This window comes from Microcaecilia unicolor, chromosome 6 (genome assembly GCF_901765095.1).
Source record: "Microcaecilia unicolor chromosome 6, aMicUni1.1, whole genome shotgun sequence".
Classification (NCBI taxonomy): domain Eukaryota; kingdom Metazoa; phylum Chordata; class Amphibia; order Gymnophiona; family Siphonopidae; genus Microcaecilia; species Microcaecilia unicolor.
Window position 1 is genome coordinate 62,649,346 of NC_044036.1, and position 17,621 is coordinate 62,666,966.

Consider the following 17,621-nt stretch of genomic DNA (forward strand, 5'->3'; position numbering starts at 1 on the left):
AGAGTTGAGGGGGAAACAAATTTGACCCACAGAGGAAGCGAGGGAGAGAAATGCCGAATGGGAGAGAGTGGAACAGATGATGGCCCCAGGATGGGGGATGTGGGATTGGAAAGGAAAGGAAGAGAGAGGGGACAAGACAGACACAGGGAGACACAGAGACACAGCAAAGAGATGTTGATAAAGGAGGGAGCATAGGGACAGGGATATAGAAGGGCAATACTGGATGGAAGATATGAGGAGAGGAAGAAAACGCTGTACTTGGGGGAAAGGAAAAGAGAGGAAGGAGTTGCTGTGCATGGACTGAGGGGAAAGGAAGAAAGAGGAAAGATGCAATGCATAGATGGAAGGGAAGAAAAGACAAAGAGGCGATACCGTGCATGGATGGAGGGGAAGGGAAGAGAAGAGAAAAGATGCTGTGCATGGATGGTGGGGAAGACAAGAGAAGAGAGAAGGGAAACTACACACGGAAGGAAGGGAAGCGAGGGAGGAAAGATGAGTTGATGTCTGTGGATGGGAAGAAAGGGAGTTGATGCTGTGCATGGATGGAGGAGAAGGGAAGGAAAGAGGAAACATTGAACATAAGGGGGAGGAAAGATGAGTTGATGTCTGTGGATGGGAAGAAAGGGAGTTGATGCTGTGCATGGATGGAGGAGAAGGGAAGGAAAGAGGAGAAAATGCTGTACATGGATGGAGGGAACGAGAAGAGAGGAGAAAATGTTGTACATGGATGGTGGGGAAGGGAAGAGAGATGAAGGAGTTGCTACTCATGAATGGAAGGAAAGAAAGAGGAAGGGTATGTTAAAAACTGATGGAGGAGAGAACGGTATGCTGCACACAGATAGAGGGGAAGGAGAAAAATGGAAAACTAGATTTGAAAAGGAGACAGAAAAATAGAAGAAATCTGAACATGAAAGTGCCACAAATGGATGTAGGGCAGGGAGTAAAGAAGAAAGGAGAGAAAAGAAATAGCAAATGGACAGGAGTCCTTGGAAACAGAGTTAAGAGAACAGCATGAAGATGGAGATGTTTTTCTGTGAGGTACATGCTGTGATGAGTATCGTTCTAAGAATATTGCCGACACGTGAGAATGATATATGTGCACAGTTAGACATCCGTGGATTAATCGCTAATTTCATAAACAGGAAAGCACAAAAAGCTAAGTGGTTGTAATCTTCTGTAAAACCTTTTAATAGTAGCATCATGTGAACACAAACAGTTGGTAAAGGAGTTTTGAGAAATGGTGTATGTGTAAACTGCTATCAGTGGCATACCTAGATTGGCTGCCACCTGGGATGGAGCACCCCCTCCTCCATCTGTGTCACCCCTCCCTCTCTTCCTCCTCCAAGCAAGGGGTGCACTGAGCAGTTGCACTGCTGCCGGCTCTGCCAGTCCCCTGCCCCCTCTGACATCAACTTCCTGTTCCAGGGCAGGGGACCGGCAGAGCCGACAGCCGCGTGACTGCTCAGTGCACCCCCTTACGGACTATACCCACTGCCCTGCTCTTGGTACGCTACTGCCTGCTATTAAAATTAATGAGGGAAGAGGGTGCAGCTTTATAGTTTGCAGAGTGGGCACCAGAAACCCTTGCTCTGGCCCTTATAGCTGTGCAGCATAAAATAAGATCATTAATTTAATGACAGAACTGCACCATTTTGTTAACGTGGACTGACCTAATGTTATGTTAAAGCATTAGTATCCTGTGGGGAGTTGATCTCTCACAGGATACTAATGCTGTAATATAACATTAGCTTCGAGTGATATGTGAGGTAAAATAGTGTAACATAACATTAGCTTTGAGTGACATAAGTGAGTAAAACGCAGCTGATATTAAAACTGCTTTTTCTGGGTTATTTTGCAGTCACACTATTGTTAAATGTGGTTGCAGAATTCAAAACCTACCATCAGTTACCACTATGCTGGTTTTGTCAATCTAGCTAAAGCCAAAAATGTTGGAATATTGTTAGATAAAATAGATGTAAAAACTGAAAACTCAGAAAGCCTCTGGTACAGTGCAGAGTTCATAATTCCTTCAATAATGGCAGCAAACCATCCCCACATCATTGTACTACGACCACCACATTTGACTGTGGGTATGATTTTCTTACTGTACAATGCTATGTTTTCTTTACAGCAGACATAATGGGACCTGTATTGTCCAAATTCCACTTTTGACTCATCTGTCCACAGAACATTATCCCAAAAGACTTGGGGATCATCCAGGTGCGTTTTTGCAAATGTTAGATGAGAATCGATGTTCCTCTTGGATATCACAGGTTTGCACCTTGCTACCCTCTCATGAGTCCCATATTTGCCCAGTCTCTTTCTTATTGTGGAGTCTGGAACGCTGATCTTAGCCGAGACTAGAGGGGCCTGAAGTTCTGGGATGTCTTTGACTTCCTGGATGAGTTGTTGATGTGTCCTTGGAGTAATTTTGAAGGATGTCCACTCCTAGGAAGATTCACTACTATTCCAAGTCTTCTCCATTTGGAGATAATGAATCTCACTGTGGTTCAGTGGACTCCCAGAGTTTTAGAAATTGCTTTGTAACCTTTTCCAGGTTGATATATTTCAATAACTTTTTCTTCTCATCTCTTCTGGAATTTTCTTTGATTGTGGCATAGCATTCTTGTAGAAACCTTGTAATGACTACTTCATTCTGATGGTAAGGTTCAATTTATAGTAAGATTTAGATTTAACAGGGTTGGCTGCAATCAAGCCTCATTGTGTTCAATCAGTTGAATCTAATTATCAATTAAATTTGGCCAATTGGTCGATTAACTAAGGAGGCAGTTACTTTTTCAGATGGGCAATATGGGTGTTGCAGAACTTTGTTCCTCGTATAAATGACGTAATAATATAAAAACCTGTTACAGGTTTACTTAGGTTCCCTTTGTCTAATATTACATTTTGTTCAAAGATAAGAAACCAGAGTGGCAAATATGCAATAATAGGGGAAATCAGGAAGGGGTAAATAAATACTTTCACATTACTGTATATACATCTTCTGAAGGTCTAACAAAGTGTGTATTTATTGTACTGAAGGCAACATAAGAACAGTTTTATTCTATAAAAATATGTGCTATGTGTCTGCATGCTTAGATTTATACACGTATGCCACCATGAAATGTTAAAATAGCCATTTTCTGCTTTATCTCATCACTCACTTAGTAAAAAGGCTTGCATTAACACGTTTTTAACCTAGCCCTTAAACTGTAAACCTTTCTTCCTACAGAGATACCTACAATCCCATATGTAACTCTGATTTGGAAAAGTAACTAAAGCAAAATCCAAATCCGATGAACTAATGTGGGTTAAATATGCAAAACACACATCTTCTCTTTGCAGGGTAAAATGTGTCATTAGCCCAGAAGGTATCACCAATCTGAAGATTATGGGACTGCACGAGATGATCGTAAAGCAGTTCCCCGGGTCACTTCTTCTCACTGGCACAGTATTCAGGAAGAATCCAGCGCTAGGGCGACTCTTACCTTCTCCACATCCGGCAGACAATCCAGAAGCCCAACGGTGAACTCTGAGTCACTCATTCCATTCTCACAACCATTTGCAGTCCTTTTTAAAGGTTTTTTAATCAAGCTGTTTAACACTGCTTCATACAGCTGTTTTGTAATCAAAGGTGAGGGTAATTCTCTTAAATAATCCTTCAGAACACCTATGGAAAGAAAAAAAAAAGCCCCTTAAGTTATCTTTCATCTCCTACAAAAATATGCAACAAATCTGCAAGGAAAAAACCCCAGACAGAACTAAATTAAAACAGAACCCTGTTTTGTCTCTGATCCTTTATAAAAGCAGACATGATAACATGAAACTGATGGGACAAGAAAAGTAAAGTAATGCTTGTAAGCACCAAAGGACCATGTGTAACATCTAAAACCAGAACTATCATCCATTCTTAATGCAGGAACGTGCAGGATGACTCACACAGAAACAGAATCCTTCCATCCAGATCAGCTGCAGCAACGCGCCGGCCTGGAGACCAGCGCTGAATAGGACTTCGGCTGGCGGGGGTTGGGGACAGCGGAAGGGAAGGGGGGGGGGTCAAAAGTGGTGGTGGGGGGGCTAAAATGTGCCCCCTCACCTTGGGCTCTGGACCCCCCTCCCGCCGAAGTCTAGCTAAGCCCCTGTCTTAATGTGCGTAGACTACATTTAGATTTCTCTTCTTGCTAGAAAAATTAGACCTTTGGAAAAATCAAAGAGCATTTCAACCCAGGAGAGAGGAAACAATTTTTAAAAAGGGGGGGGGGGGGGGGGACGGACAGAAATCTTTTAAGGGTCCTTTTAAGGTGTCTCAACGTTTAGCGCGTCCACAATTTTAGTGCCTTAGTAATAGACGCCCCTAATTTGTGTGAGGGGGTGAATAACTTTCTACTTCCTGCGACACAGCTAAATATGGACAATATTAGACTTTTATTACCACCCCTTCTTCATTTCTTGTAGCTTAAACTTATGTTTCTTATCATGCTTTCTACTTTATTATGCATCTGTATTATTGAACCGGTGCTGTACAGTATTGTATAAGCCACATTGAGCCTGCAACTAAGTGGGAAAATGTAGGATATAAATGTGTTAAATAAATAAATAAAATATTCTACTGGCTAAAATGTACTTAACTGTGAAACTATTTTAACACCAAAGAACCTGAAATATAATTGCAAAGAGTACAATAACTACATATGCAGCAAACAAGCAAGCCAGGACTGAATCATTTATAATCACAAGTCCACATTGTCCTGCAGACCTTTCACATCTTCTGCTGCTTGATCGTACTAGTTTAATGCTGTGAACTTTCAAATCTGTCCTGCTTTACCATATTCCTATCACCTCCAAAAATCCACTGTCACATTAAAGAGCAGAAAGGGCTAACCTGGGCAGCACAGGGAAGAAGGCTGCCCTAGGGTAACCTCCAGAGCATAAACACAACATAATAGCAGTGGGATTAGGATTCTCTCTCTTAGAGAAAGTGGTTTGATAATTATGACTTTGTAGATCCCTTTATTAGATATCTCATAAGTAGATACAAGCAGGTCAGCTAATCACCCTGTCACGCTGTCTACTCTGCTGACATTCAGAACTCAGCAGCCTGCTTGAAGTTGGTTGGAGATGCCTTGAACTGTGACTGATCCTGGTGTGCAACACAAAGAGATAAAAAGAGATGAAATGGCCAGCTCAAACCAAAAAAAGTGAGACTTTAACATACAACCCAGGCCGATTATCTGAAAACAGAGGCCATCAACCACCAGAAACAGCCCAGATGATGGGTTTTGTATAGCAGAGACATGCAGGAGTTTCTTTCCATAGAAGAGGCCAAGAACTGATCTGTTATTTCTGAACATGGGATCGTTTCTTTATATTTATTAAAACATTGTTCAAAGTGTTCAAACACAACTCGATAACAAGCTCAATTCTCCCTCCTCCTCTTCCCCCTCCCCCTCGGCTAGACAAGTATCATGTTGACAGCAACATCTAACTTAATGTCCATCTCAACTCAAACATTAAGACAAATGTTAAAACATTAAAACTGTTTCCATTTAGACCACTGTTCAAAATGAAAACATACGTTCTTGTAAATTTGCTGAAAACACATACATCCCAAAGTTTCTTAGTTGGCAGGCAGGTAAGTTTGGGGGATTTCCAATATTAAATGCAATTGAAAGCAGTATTGGAATGGGCTAAGCCTAAATCCAAGCAATGGGTCAAAATTGTGCTGTTCATTTCTTAGCCTTTTGATTTAGACCAAATTGCAGAGTTTGAGTCATGAACTGAGGATGGTCCCCTTGGCCAAGACTGAGAATGGATGCAATGTGTGTGTGTGGGGGGGGGGGGGGGGGGGGGGGGGGGGGGGGGGAAAGAGTAACAGGATGGCTGCCCAGGGCGCCAAGCTTTATGGGATGGTAGGGGTGACACATTGCCTAAGTCAGTCTGTGATTCTCAAAGTGCATGAGCCAAAAGGGAAAGGAGTGAGAAATGCAACCCTAGCCCTAGACACTGTTTTCTTCAGCGATTGCCTTGAGCCTAGGACAATACCAAAACTACCACTGCCGAGGCAGCATGTATATAACTTCTGCAAACAAACAGGAAATGCGTGGACGCTGGGTTGTAACGGAACGCTATTGATTTTCACACTGGAAAGCTTTGGTGATTGGCCAGAGTGAGTTGTGGTTGTATCTCTCTAATCTTGAAATTGCCAAAACATTTCTGGAAATAATTTCCAAGAGACAAATTTATTTGACCCCTGATGCAGGCGTATTTATGCTGAAACACAGCCTGTGTCCGGTCTATTAATAAAGGACTCTTAATAGTCCCAAGCTTGAAGGCCCTTGATGCTTTTCTTCTTCGTTAGTACTTCTGCAAATCATTCTTTCAATAAGAACAGAAAATTCCATAATTACTAACTGCTGTACTGCACCTCCAAACCCCTGCTCAGAAAACAGATCTTCACAGAAAGCTAGAGGTGCCCAAGCCCATGCAGGCTAGAAAACACAGACCCCAATATCTCACACTTGATGCCATTTAGAAAATTCACTCATTTGCAAAAAAAAAAAAAAAAAAAAAGCTCTGTCCAACATCAATATTCTTTAGCCCACTTTGAAATGGAGTTTTTGGAATTTCCTCCCTCCAAAAGACAACCTCAGACTTAGAAAGAATTCTAGTTATTTCTGTTAATGTGTGAATACCCCACACCTGCTGAAGGAGAAGAATAAGCATGCTTCATCTACTTAGTACAGGGAGTCATTTATTAACCAGAAGTGCTTAACCTGAATGCTTGCATGCTCTTCCCCACATGCCCAAAGAGAGGGAGAAAAATCAGAGGTCAGCAGTTTAGGCTGTTTAGAAAAAAACAAACCACTCACCTTCTTGGAAATGACACAGCCACTGCCAGTCACCGAGGCACTAAGGCAATGCAACAGGTAACCTTCTATAAAACCACCACTACCCTCCCTCCCTCCACAAATGGTCCAATTCAGCATTTAGATGTGTAGCCCCCCCCCCCACCCCCTTTGTGGAATCAGTTGCCACCCGATATTCATACCGAACCTTCTTTGAAGAAATTTAAGGTTTTTACTTTTACTAAAGGGTTGGTGCATAGCAACAGGCTTGCCACATGGCAATTCGGAACTACCAGTGGGCTACCACAACAGCCCGGTAGTAGTTCACACCCCCAGCGCTATAAAAAAAGTTTCTAGTTTTGTAGTGCCAGTGCTTACTCCGTAATAATCGGAAAGTACCGTGCACTGCCCGGTTACCACTGGGTTAGCACAGGAGCCCTTACTGCCACCTCAATGGGTGGCGGTAATTACTCCCCCCCACCCCCAAAAAAATGGCCACGTGACAAGTGGTTCACTTACCGCACGGCCATTTCTTTTCCAGAAAAAAAAAAAAAAAGACAGCCTATTACCCGAACTGATGCTAGCGCAGGCCCCCTTAACTTTTTCACTGTGCTTTCAAATAACTGTAATTATTTGATTACACCAATAATTAGGTTTTCTTTGTGTCTTCCCTTTTGCAAGATGTGGCCCTTTTGATGGTTTTCCCCTTTTCCTCGTGTGTACCGACTTATGCTGCGCTATTTCACCCTCTCCCTGGGCTACTAGGCCTCTGGAACTGTATTTTGTCTTTGTCTATATTTGTTACAGATTTTTTATTTTAATTTCTTTGTTAACTACTATGTTGTTCTCTTGAATAGCGGCAAACCAAATTATCTACATAAATACATAAAATAAACTGTATTTCACGTTATTTACTTTCAAATGGCAGAGAAGAAAAAAAAGGCGATGATCCGCAACCTAGGCATAGTATTAGAAAGACAAGCAGACCAGAAGTCTGGAAAGATGTGCAGTTTTATTAAAACAATCACCCGGCGTGGCCACAGTTCACCTGCAGGCTGCGTCAGGGGTAGAAACTAATATACAAACAAATTAAAATTATTCAAATCATAAAAATTAAAATTATTCAAATCATAAAATTTTCAAATCAAAAATTTCAAATTAAAAACATCAAGAGTAGAAACCGAATAATGTAAAACTCTACTTGATAAAAACAGACAATAATTATCATTGGAACAAAAAATAAGTGACAGTGAAAAAGCCACCAAAGTGGATCCACATATTCAAAGTTGTTTTATAGCAGTGAAACCAACTCTTAACCAAAAGCAAGACATATTAGTTTAGTGCACAACATATACTTCCACCACCGTGGTGACATTGTGCCTTAGTAAAAGCATAGAGAGAAGCACTGAAAGGGAGAACGTACCTACTGGGGAATAGAAAGGACTTTCCCCTAATAGTTAAGAACAAAATTCAACAGCCTAAAAAATCAGTGAATTTAAAAGAATCACTCAAAATATTCCATATCTAAAAAAATAAACCACCATAATAAAAGCAAAGATATAAGGTACTCACAGTGCAGCACTTTCCTTCCTTAAAAGCAGCAGCAATTCAAAACAGAAAAAATCTGTTTCCGTGTTATTGCAGCTGATTTGTATTATTTAATTTTTATGATTTGAATGATTTTAATTTGATTGTATATTAGTTTCTACCCCTGACACAGCCTGCGGGCGAAATGTGGCCACATCAGGTGATTGTTTTAATAAAGCTGCACATCTTTCCAGACTGCTGGTCTGCTAGTCTTTCTATTTCTACTTTTCAAATGTACTCTGTATAAGACAATATTTTTTACTTGTAGAGGAACCACTGCTAGGAATAAATTTAAAAACACATTTTCAACTTCAAGACTGCATAGCAGGTATAACAAACATCCAACCAAGTCGCAAGTCTGTTGAGTATTCACAAGTTCTGTGGAGCCACGTTCATCACTGAGCCCCCACAGGGAACGCTTGGCAATGCCAGAAGCAGCAAAACAATTACAAGCAGTCACTTCACGATAAATCTTGGTACATTAAAAAAAAAAAAGGAAGGTTTCTGCCAACTACGAGAACGGCTAATCCCCAAAAGCATTACAAAAATACCATCTGTACTTGCACCTCAACAAAGCAAGACTTGTTACAAATTCAATACGCCTACTGAGCGATTTGCCCTGGACTCAGCTATGGAATGAACTCTAGTCACGATGACTGAGAAAAAAGGTTTTTCTCAAATACTTGAGGAAGAAATCTTTTTCCTCTGAAAATTTCTTATAATAAATCTCAGAAGCATCCTGCTACAGGACAATACACGTATACTTCGGTGAACTTGTGCTTAGGACACACATTAAAGAGAGAAAATACAAAGAGGTGTCTGAATTCCTAAAGCTTAGAAACCTGGCTGGCTTCTGCAAGCATGTTTGGAGTTACATTTCAACACTGGCTATGCTGAAACGCCCCCATCAGCATGCATCTCAAACAAAAATGCCATATAACTGGCAAGCTCAGAAAAGTCATGGAGGAGATCACCAGCCACACATCTGCACTCTCCTACCATGTCCTCCTAGCTCAGGGTTTCATAGGTCTGTCCTGGTGACCCCAAAGACAGTCACTTTTAAGGATATGAACAATGAATAAACAGGAAATCAATGTGCATACTACTACTACTATTTAGCATTTCTATAGCGCTACAAAGCGTACGTAGCGCTGCACAAACAAAGAAGAAAGACAGCCCCTGCTCAAAGAGCTTACAATCTAATAGACAAGAATAAAGCAAGCAAATCAATTAATGTGAAGAGGAAAGAAGAGAGGAGGGTAGGTGGGGCGAGTGGTTACAAGTCAAAAGCAATGTTAAAGAGGTGGGCTTTAAATCTAGATTTAAAGATGGTCAAGGATGGGGCAAGACGTAGGGGCTCAGGAAGTCTATTCCAGGCTTAGGGTGCAGCAAGACAGAAGGAGCGAAGTCTGGAGTTGGCAGTAGTGGAGAAGGGAACAGATAAGAAGGATTTATCCATGGAACGGAGTGCACGGGAAGGGGTGTAGGAGAGGACAAGTGTGATGAGATACACTTCATTTGCTATGCATGCAAATTTAACTCATGCCTATTCATTGTAAACATCTTGAAAACCTGACTGGCCATGGAACCCCCTTGTCCTAGGCAGTATTCCCTGTAAGGGGTGTGAGTTAATGGCATTGCCTCCTAAAAATGTTTCCTGACTGGCCTTTGTGAGAGTTGGACTCTAAAGATGGCCTGGTCTTCTCTCTCCTTCTCCCAGTGTTTGCTCCAGGCCCTGGGCTCTCCAGTCTCCATCTCTTTGCCACAAATTACTCTACATTTTCAGTGCAGGCAATTCATAGGCTTGCACTTCTTGTCTCTCTCTCTTGCGCACTGCAAGACTAACAGCCAGGAAGTGCTGGCAATGCAAGCATTTTTAGTACTTGTCGGCCAGCACTGAAAGATTATCTATAAAAACTGGCTTTTAGGAGGAAAAATATTAAACAACCTAAAACCTTTGTCTAATTATATGCAGAACCATTACAGTTAAAGAAAAAAAATTAAAATTATTATACAACAGAAATATTTTAGCCCTTGTCACAGAATCTACCCTGGCAAATAGAGGGCCTTAGTTAGCAACGTGCAGACATTTCGAAGCACAGCCAGTTTTACCGACTGGAACACATTAGCAGAATAATTTCTGCTCCCAGATGCACGCGTACATTGGTGTTCCAATTAGGGGCCTAAACCAATTAAAAGCAAAAGGTCTGAATGGCAAAAGGCCATACGTTTCTACTATGCAACAACAGAGGTGTTCTCTTAGCTGACAGAATTGGATGTGTTAGAATTAGATTTCACAAAGCTCCATATGTCCCTATAGGCGCCTACATGGTTAACGCGCACGCTAATTGTAGGCGCATTAAGAATGCTAACATGCCTTAGTAAACAGGGCCCTTAAATTGCACGGAGCAGGTCGGGAGGGGATTTTCAAGACCACTTACCAAGGCAGTGTCCCTGAATACCAACCGCCACAGCATTCCCCAATTAGTGCCACAGTGGTCCAGGGACAGAGCCAGGGGTACAGCTAAGAGTTATGTGGGCACTGGCTATATTCAATGATTAAACAGCAGTGCTAATTTTGTCTCGTTAGCTATGTGGGTACGACACTGAATATTGGCTGTATCTGCATAACTTCCTGGCACTGCCAAAAGACCCAAATATTCAGTGTTGGCTCCTGGACAGGGCCTTGCACTGAATATCTGCCAGTGGCAATCAATGTTTAAACAAAACTCTCATGGGTCAATATTCAGCTAGTGTCAGCATCTAGTTAGGCTGTGATGCATTTTAAATCTATAAGGGCCCTGTTTACTAAGGTGCGCTAATACTTTTAGTGCACGCTAAACGCTAGAGACACCCACATTATATGGGTTCTCTAGTGTTTAGTGCTAAGAACGCTAGCGTGCCTATAGTACGGCTCAGTAAACAGGTCTTTTTACTAAGGTGCACCGAAAAATGGCCTGCGCTGGTGTAGACGCATGTATTGGACACGTGCAGGTCCATTTTTCAGCGCACTTGCAAAGAAAAGGCCTCCTTTTTTTTGGCTGAAAATGGACGTGCGGAAAAATGACATTTGGAGCGCATCCATTTTGGGCCCAACACCTTACTGCCACCCATTGACTTAGCAGTAAGGTCTCGCGCGTTAACTGGGCGGTAATCGTCAGCGCGCATACAATGCTAATTACTGCTCGGTTAGCGCCGCGCGCCGGAGAATAAAAAATATTTTCCGGCACGCATAGTGGACGTGCGTCAAAAATGAGATTACCACCCGGGCCACGCGGTAGCCGGGCGGTAGTTCAAAACTGACATGTAGGATACGCGTATGCGCCTACACAGCTTAGTAAAAGGGCCCCTAAATGTTTTAAATATGATTTTAAAGATGTAAACCACTTTGGGCATTTTCAAGGGAGTAGCAGTAAAGAAATGTAAACAAAGATTTTCCCCTCAGTCAAAACAAACCCAGAAGATATTTTATAACACAGTCTTAGATGAAACTTAAAACAATTAAAACAATTCTTCCCATGGGCCCAAATTGAGATTGAGCCATTAGTGGATATAGTAATTCAATGAGTAGGTTATAAATATTTAACATTTCTAAATGCATTGCAAGCAATAACTTGCTGTCCCTGAGGACTACATTTCATTTGCAGCAGGCTTTCACATTTTAGTAAGAATGACCCCTGCTTGAAGAGTTATTGCAGAAAACATAGCTCTCCCTTAATAACCACATAACAAACAGAAAAGGGAATGGCAATTATTTTCCTTTCTCCCAAAAGACTTTCTTCTGGTTAATCCCTGGATAAAAATAAAAAAAGATGGGAGCCACAGAGTACTCTCTGACCTCGGTTAATCCCCCCCTCTGCTAAATGACTCCCAGGAGAGGCTGCAGCTATTTTTGTGAATCAAAGCTTTGCTTCTACAGACTCTCCTCCGCACCACCACTGGCTGCACAGAACGATTTCAGACAGCGAGCAAAACCCACCAGCCGGCTCATTAAACTTCCCATTTTTTTCAGATGAGCTGGACTGTAAAGTGTATGGCATGCTTTACCCTGAGATGTGAATTCACAGGGGTGAAAGCAGACATGATGCAAGGCCATCACTATGAGCCAGCTGCTGAAACTAATATTCTTTAGGTTTACCTAACCTCTGTCACTGAGCCAGCAACAAACGTTAACAGTCTGAATTGCCTCATGCAGTGTTCTACCAGTAACTGAATCTTACAGACAGTAAAAATGCTTGAATTGTGCACGGAAAGAAATGAATCTGTGGCCAGTCTTGCTGCTAGTCAGCGTGCAATATTTCGGTAAATATTTCTTTGCTGGCAGGAAGAGAAGGAGAGCTAGAGTTATTCCTGGATATTATGGAGACCTTCAACCAGATACACTTTATGCTCTTGGAATTCACTGCAGGCTGAACTTTCACTGATTTGGTTAATGAGTAACGGACAGGTTAATTTTACTCCGGAATCAAAATAATCTTCAACAGATTCTGGAAAGAAGGGAGAGAAAAAGAATAACCACTAGAGCTTTATTAGTAAGGCAATGCACGGGAATGATTTATGCAGGGACGGCTCAAGCGGTTATGGAGCCCTCAGCCAACCTTTACTTTTGTGCTCCCCATCCTGAGGCCAGTCTTGTGGTATGAACTGTATAGATGTTGAACTCATACCATGAGAATGGCCCGCCCCACATCAGAAAGCAGCTGGTCTTGTAGCTTCAATACCATTGCTTTACCCAGCTTCTGGATTTAAAGCGGACATATTCATTCTCCAAAAACTGAGAATTAGTTTTGTATATTTTGTTGTCTGAATATTTTTCCAATTGGGTTGGTTGTGGTCCAGGGACGGACTGAGTGGTCTGGGCCCCCTGCCCAACATCCCCCTGCCGTCGCAGCTGCCATCCCCACTGCCCCGGACCTACCTGAGGGGTCCTGGTAGTCTGGTGGCCTCTGCAGGGGGACATGTTCTTTCCTACCCACTGCGCTGCCGCTATTCCCCCGCCTGCCGTCACCACCATGTTTTCAAAATAGCAGCCGAGACTTCCCGCGATAGTCTTGCGGGTCTCGACAGTCTCGGCCACCATTTTTTAAATATGGTGTTGCCGGGTGGGAGGTCAATAGCGGCAGCCCAGCAGACCGGGCAGGAAAGAACATGTCCCCCCTGCTGAGGCCACTAGATCACCAGCAGCGCACCGGGCATCTGGGCAGAGCTTCTGGGCCCCCTAGAGCCTCTGGGCTCTTGGGCACTGCCTGGTTGCCCGACTGGTCAGTCCACCCTTTACCACTTCCTCCTGTTGGTTTTCTCTCCAGGATGTCATTTCTATTTTCTGTTTTTTTCTTCTCTCTCTTCTTCCCTTCCTCCCCTGAACCTATCTCTGACATAAATCCTTGGTTTCATTTTTTCTCACCTGCTTTTTTATCTACTAATAGATGGATTTCATTCCTCCAATCTTTAGTCGTCTTCTTTTGACCGCTCTGCTACTTACCAACTTTCCATTTCCTACTCTTCCTTACTGCCCTCCCAGTCCCAACCTCAGTCTCATCCCTTCACCAGCCTCCTAAAACCCCCGTTTTTCCACCCACTTTCTAATCTTCCATTTCCACCCTCCACACTCATTCTCTATCTAGTCTCATCTACTTTCCTCTACCCCTCCCCTGCTCTTTCACTCTACACCTCCAGCCCCTTTCTTAAGCCTTGCCCCTATCCTGGTTCCACTGTGTAAGACTTTCACACACACTAAGCTCAGACTGAACATAGCATTTTTAGGGCTTTTACTGTTGTGTTAATTGCGGGTCATACACTAAATGTGCCCATGAGCATGCAGTACCTACACAGAATTAACGCAGGACAACTTACGGCTTCCTATTTAGAAGGCGCTAATGGCTCTTGTATTAACTCTGTGTTGTTCGGTTAGCTTATACTAATCATAGAGCACTAGCTGGATAATGCAAGACTGTCCACTCTCCACCTAGGACTCTCCCCTGCCAAAAAATATTTAAAGAAAGAAAGAAAGAAATCTACAATGCATGGGTTAGTGTGCACAAACAGATAAAATACCACAAAATGCTTTAACATGTTGTACAATAGCCTGTTAGTGTGCACTAACCACATGTTAAGGGCTTAATGCCCTTCAGAAAAAAGACCCCTTAGTCTCTGCTACCCTCCTAATCTCTGCTCAGTTTCTTAGTCCCCCCTATCCCTCACTTAATCTCCAAGTTCCCACTCATCCAACCTCAGGGCTGGCCTAAGTGGCAAGCTGGTGAGATACTAGTTCAGAGGACCCAAGCTTTAAAGGTCTTGAAAACCTGCCTCTCCCCTATCAGGGGTCAGAGTATTGCTTCCCTCCCCCGCTCTGTTTCTTCAGAGCCGCTACTAGGTGCCCGCATCAGACCATTTTGAAATAGCAAATGAGGCTCTTGCTTTTTGAAAATAGCTTGGTGGAGGTAGCTAGTAGCAGCTTTGAAAAAGGACAGCAGGAGAAGGAAGCAATAAGGTTTAGCTGCTGGGTGAGCTGGTGAAGCAGACTTTCGGCATCCTTAAGCTTGGCACCCTGAGTCAGTCCTAGATTTATGGTAAGGATATGGTATGTTATCCCTGGAAAGCATCGCTGTTCTAGAACTGATGGGCCTGAGGAAAAGTGAATATGTTGCACATGAGAGTTTTCACCTATTGTCTGCAAACTAGGTGGGGCTGGTGGTTGGGAGGCGGGGATTGTGCTGGACAGACTTGTACGGTCTGTGCCAGAGCTGGTGGTTGGGAGGCAGGGCTGGTGGTTAGGAGGTGAGGATAGTGCTGGGCAGACTTATACGGTCTGTGCCAGAGCCGGTGGTTGGGAGGCAGGGCTGGTGGTTGGGAGGTGAGGATAGTGCTGGGGCAGACTTATACGGTCTGTGCCAGAGCCGGTGGTTGGGAGGAGGGGCTGGTGGTTGGGAGGCGGGGATAGTGCTGGGCAGACTTATACGGTCTGTGCCCTGAAGAGCACAGGTACAAATCAAAGTAGGGTATACACAAAAAGCAGCAAATATGAGTTATCTTGTTGGGCAGACTGGATGGACCGTGCAGGTCTTTTTCTGCCGTCATCTAGTATGTTACAAGAAACAGGTTTCTCACATACGCAAGAACTTTGAAGTTATTTGTGTTATGCGCCCAGACCCTTAAGTCCTTTCATCCACATTGCCATTAACAGCTAAGAGCATGAGACATTTAAAGTCATTGTTTACCTCTCTCTGGCCTGAAGATCATAAGCGTAAATTGCATAAAGTGTCCACTCACATTTCCTCCTGTGCAATATCTACATAGTAGATGTAAATTCTCAAAACTGAATTAAATGTGCAGCCCTAGTATTTACCTGTAATCACATTTATATCTGGGTACAGATTTTCACATAGACTGACTGCCTTGCTGTCTCTTTCAAATGCCTCACGAAGCTCTTTCTTCACCGCAGCTGAGCCACATAATCGATACAGGCCAACAACCTAGAAATAAAATCAGAGCAAAAATGTGAAGTGGAGAAGACCAGCAGCTGCTCAGAAAAGCCAACTTTCATTACAAAATCAAGTATCTGATAAGGAAAATGGCAGGGTTTCAGTGTGTGAAATCTTATACTAATTAGCAGCACCAGCTGGTTTGCTAAAGTCACACCGTGTTCTTTAACCGTATCATTAGCACACAGCTCTAAGTAGTTTTGATACTGGGTAAAATGCCCCTTATCAGTTGTTTCCATGGATGCACTTCCTGTCTAGTCCTCCCAATGCACAGCCTATGCAGTAAATTACCAGAAATTGACTTCTGCTGGCCTACAGATATTACAGCAGCACATCCTGAGCACGGCTGTATGTGGGGAAACCCAATCAGCGAACTGCACTGAAGGGGGACATTAGGACAAAACATCCTCTGGTTCCAGTCCTTCCATACACACCAAAAGAGCACACAACGTGGTTTACAAACATTATATAGAGTCAAATTCATAGTATAACAGTTAATTTATATACTGGATCTGAGCAGTTTATAAGAAGTAAAACAATACATACCAATTGCATCAATAAAAACAAAACTAAAGTAACAAAGAGCAATACATATTAAGAAACCTCATTTGAATTCAATTATATTAAATAAAAGGAGCAAGCCAAGTGTTATAGAATTACTGTCTTAAGAGGCTAATTGAAAAAGTGGGTGCCCAGTGTAAGGGCAAATAGGCGCCTGCTTAGGTAATATTTTATAAAACCACATAGGTTCTTACATGTCTTTATTAAATACTAGTGTATGTAGCAGAAACTACAGGTGTAAATCTCTGCACCTAGATTATTATTTTATAATCAATGTTCATACCAAAAAACTGCCCAAAATGACCCCATTTGTGTAAATTAGCGCATATTGTAAGCACTAGACCTCTCAAAGTCACTGTGCTAGCTTAACATTTAGTGCATGCTAATTCACATGCTAAATGTACAGTGTGGAATAGGGTGGGAAACAGGAGGGGAATGGGCGTGGGCTGTATCTTCCACTTACCACATTAACTGTAACTATAGCAGACAACGTAGATCACTTAAGGCCATCTGAGAAGGCATTAAGAAGATAATTCTAGAGCAAAGTACCCACCTACAAGCAGGTGCCTATTTCTCTTAATGAAATACTTGTGCAAATGGCCAAAAAACACTTGCATATTACGGTGTGATGGCTTACACCTGCTGTATAGATGGTGTAAAATACCAGTATCTACATGCTAGCACATAACCCCTGACATGCTGTGTTTTTATGTAGATTGTTGTAAGCCACATTGGGCCTGCCCATGGGTGGGAAATTGTGGGATATAAATGCTGTAAATAAATAAATAAATACATAAATTATAGAATTCTATAACCAATGAATATACAGTGGTGGAAATAAGTATTTGATCCCTTGCTGATTTTGTAAGTTTGCCCACTGACAAAGACATGAGCAGCCCATAATTGAAGGGTAGGTTATTGGTAACAGTGAGAGATAGCACATCACAAATTAAATCCGGAAAATCACATTGTGGAAAGTATATGAATTTATTTGCATTCTGCAGAGGGAAATAAGTATTTGATCCCCCACCAACCAGTAAGAGATCTGGCCCCTACAGACCAGGTAGATGCTCCAAATCAACTCGTTACCTGCATGACAGACAGCTGTCGGCAATGGTCACCTGTATGAAAGACACCTGTCCACAGA

At 42.5% G+C, this 17,621-nt stretch overlaps 1 protein-coding gene across 1 annotated transcript in view; it reads right to left on the minus strand.

Moving 5' to 3' along the window:
- Positions 1-17,621, minus strand: part of SYDE2 (synapse defective Rho GTPase homolog 2) — an 86,630-nt gene that overhangs the window by 12,772 nt on the left and 56,237 nt on the right. Inside the window, exons 5-6 of the mRNA XM_030206952.1 lie at positions 15,778-15,904; positions 3,489-3,670 (exon numbers count right to left, since the gene is read on the minus strand). Coding sequence (XP_030062812.1) covers positions 3,489-3,670; positions 15,778-15,904 — 309 coding nt within the window. The remainder of the gene's footprint in view (positions 1-3,488; positions 3,671-15,777; positions 15,905-17,621) is intronic.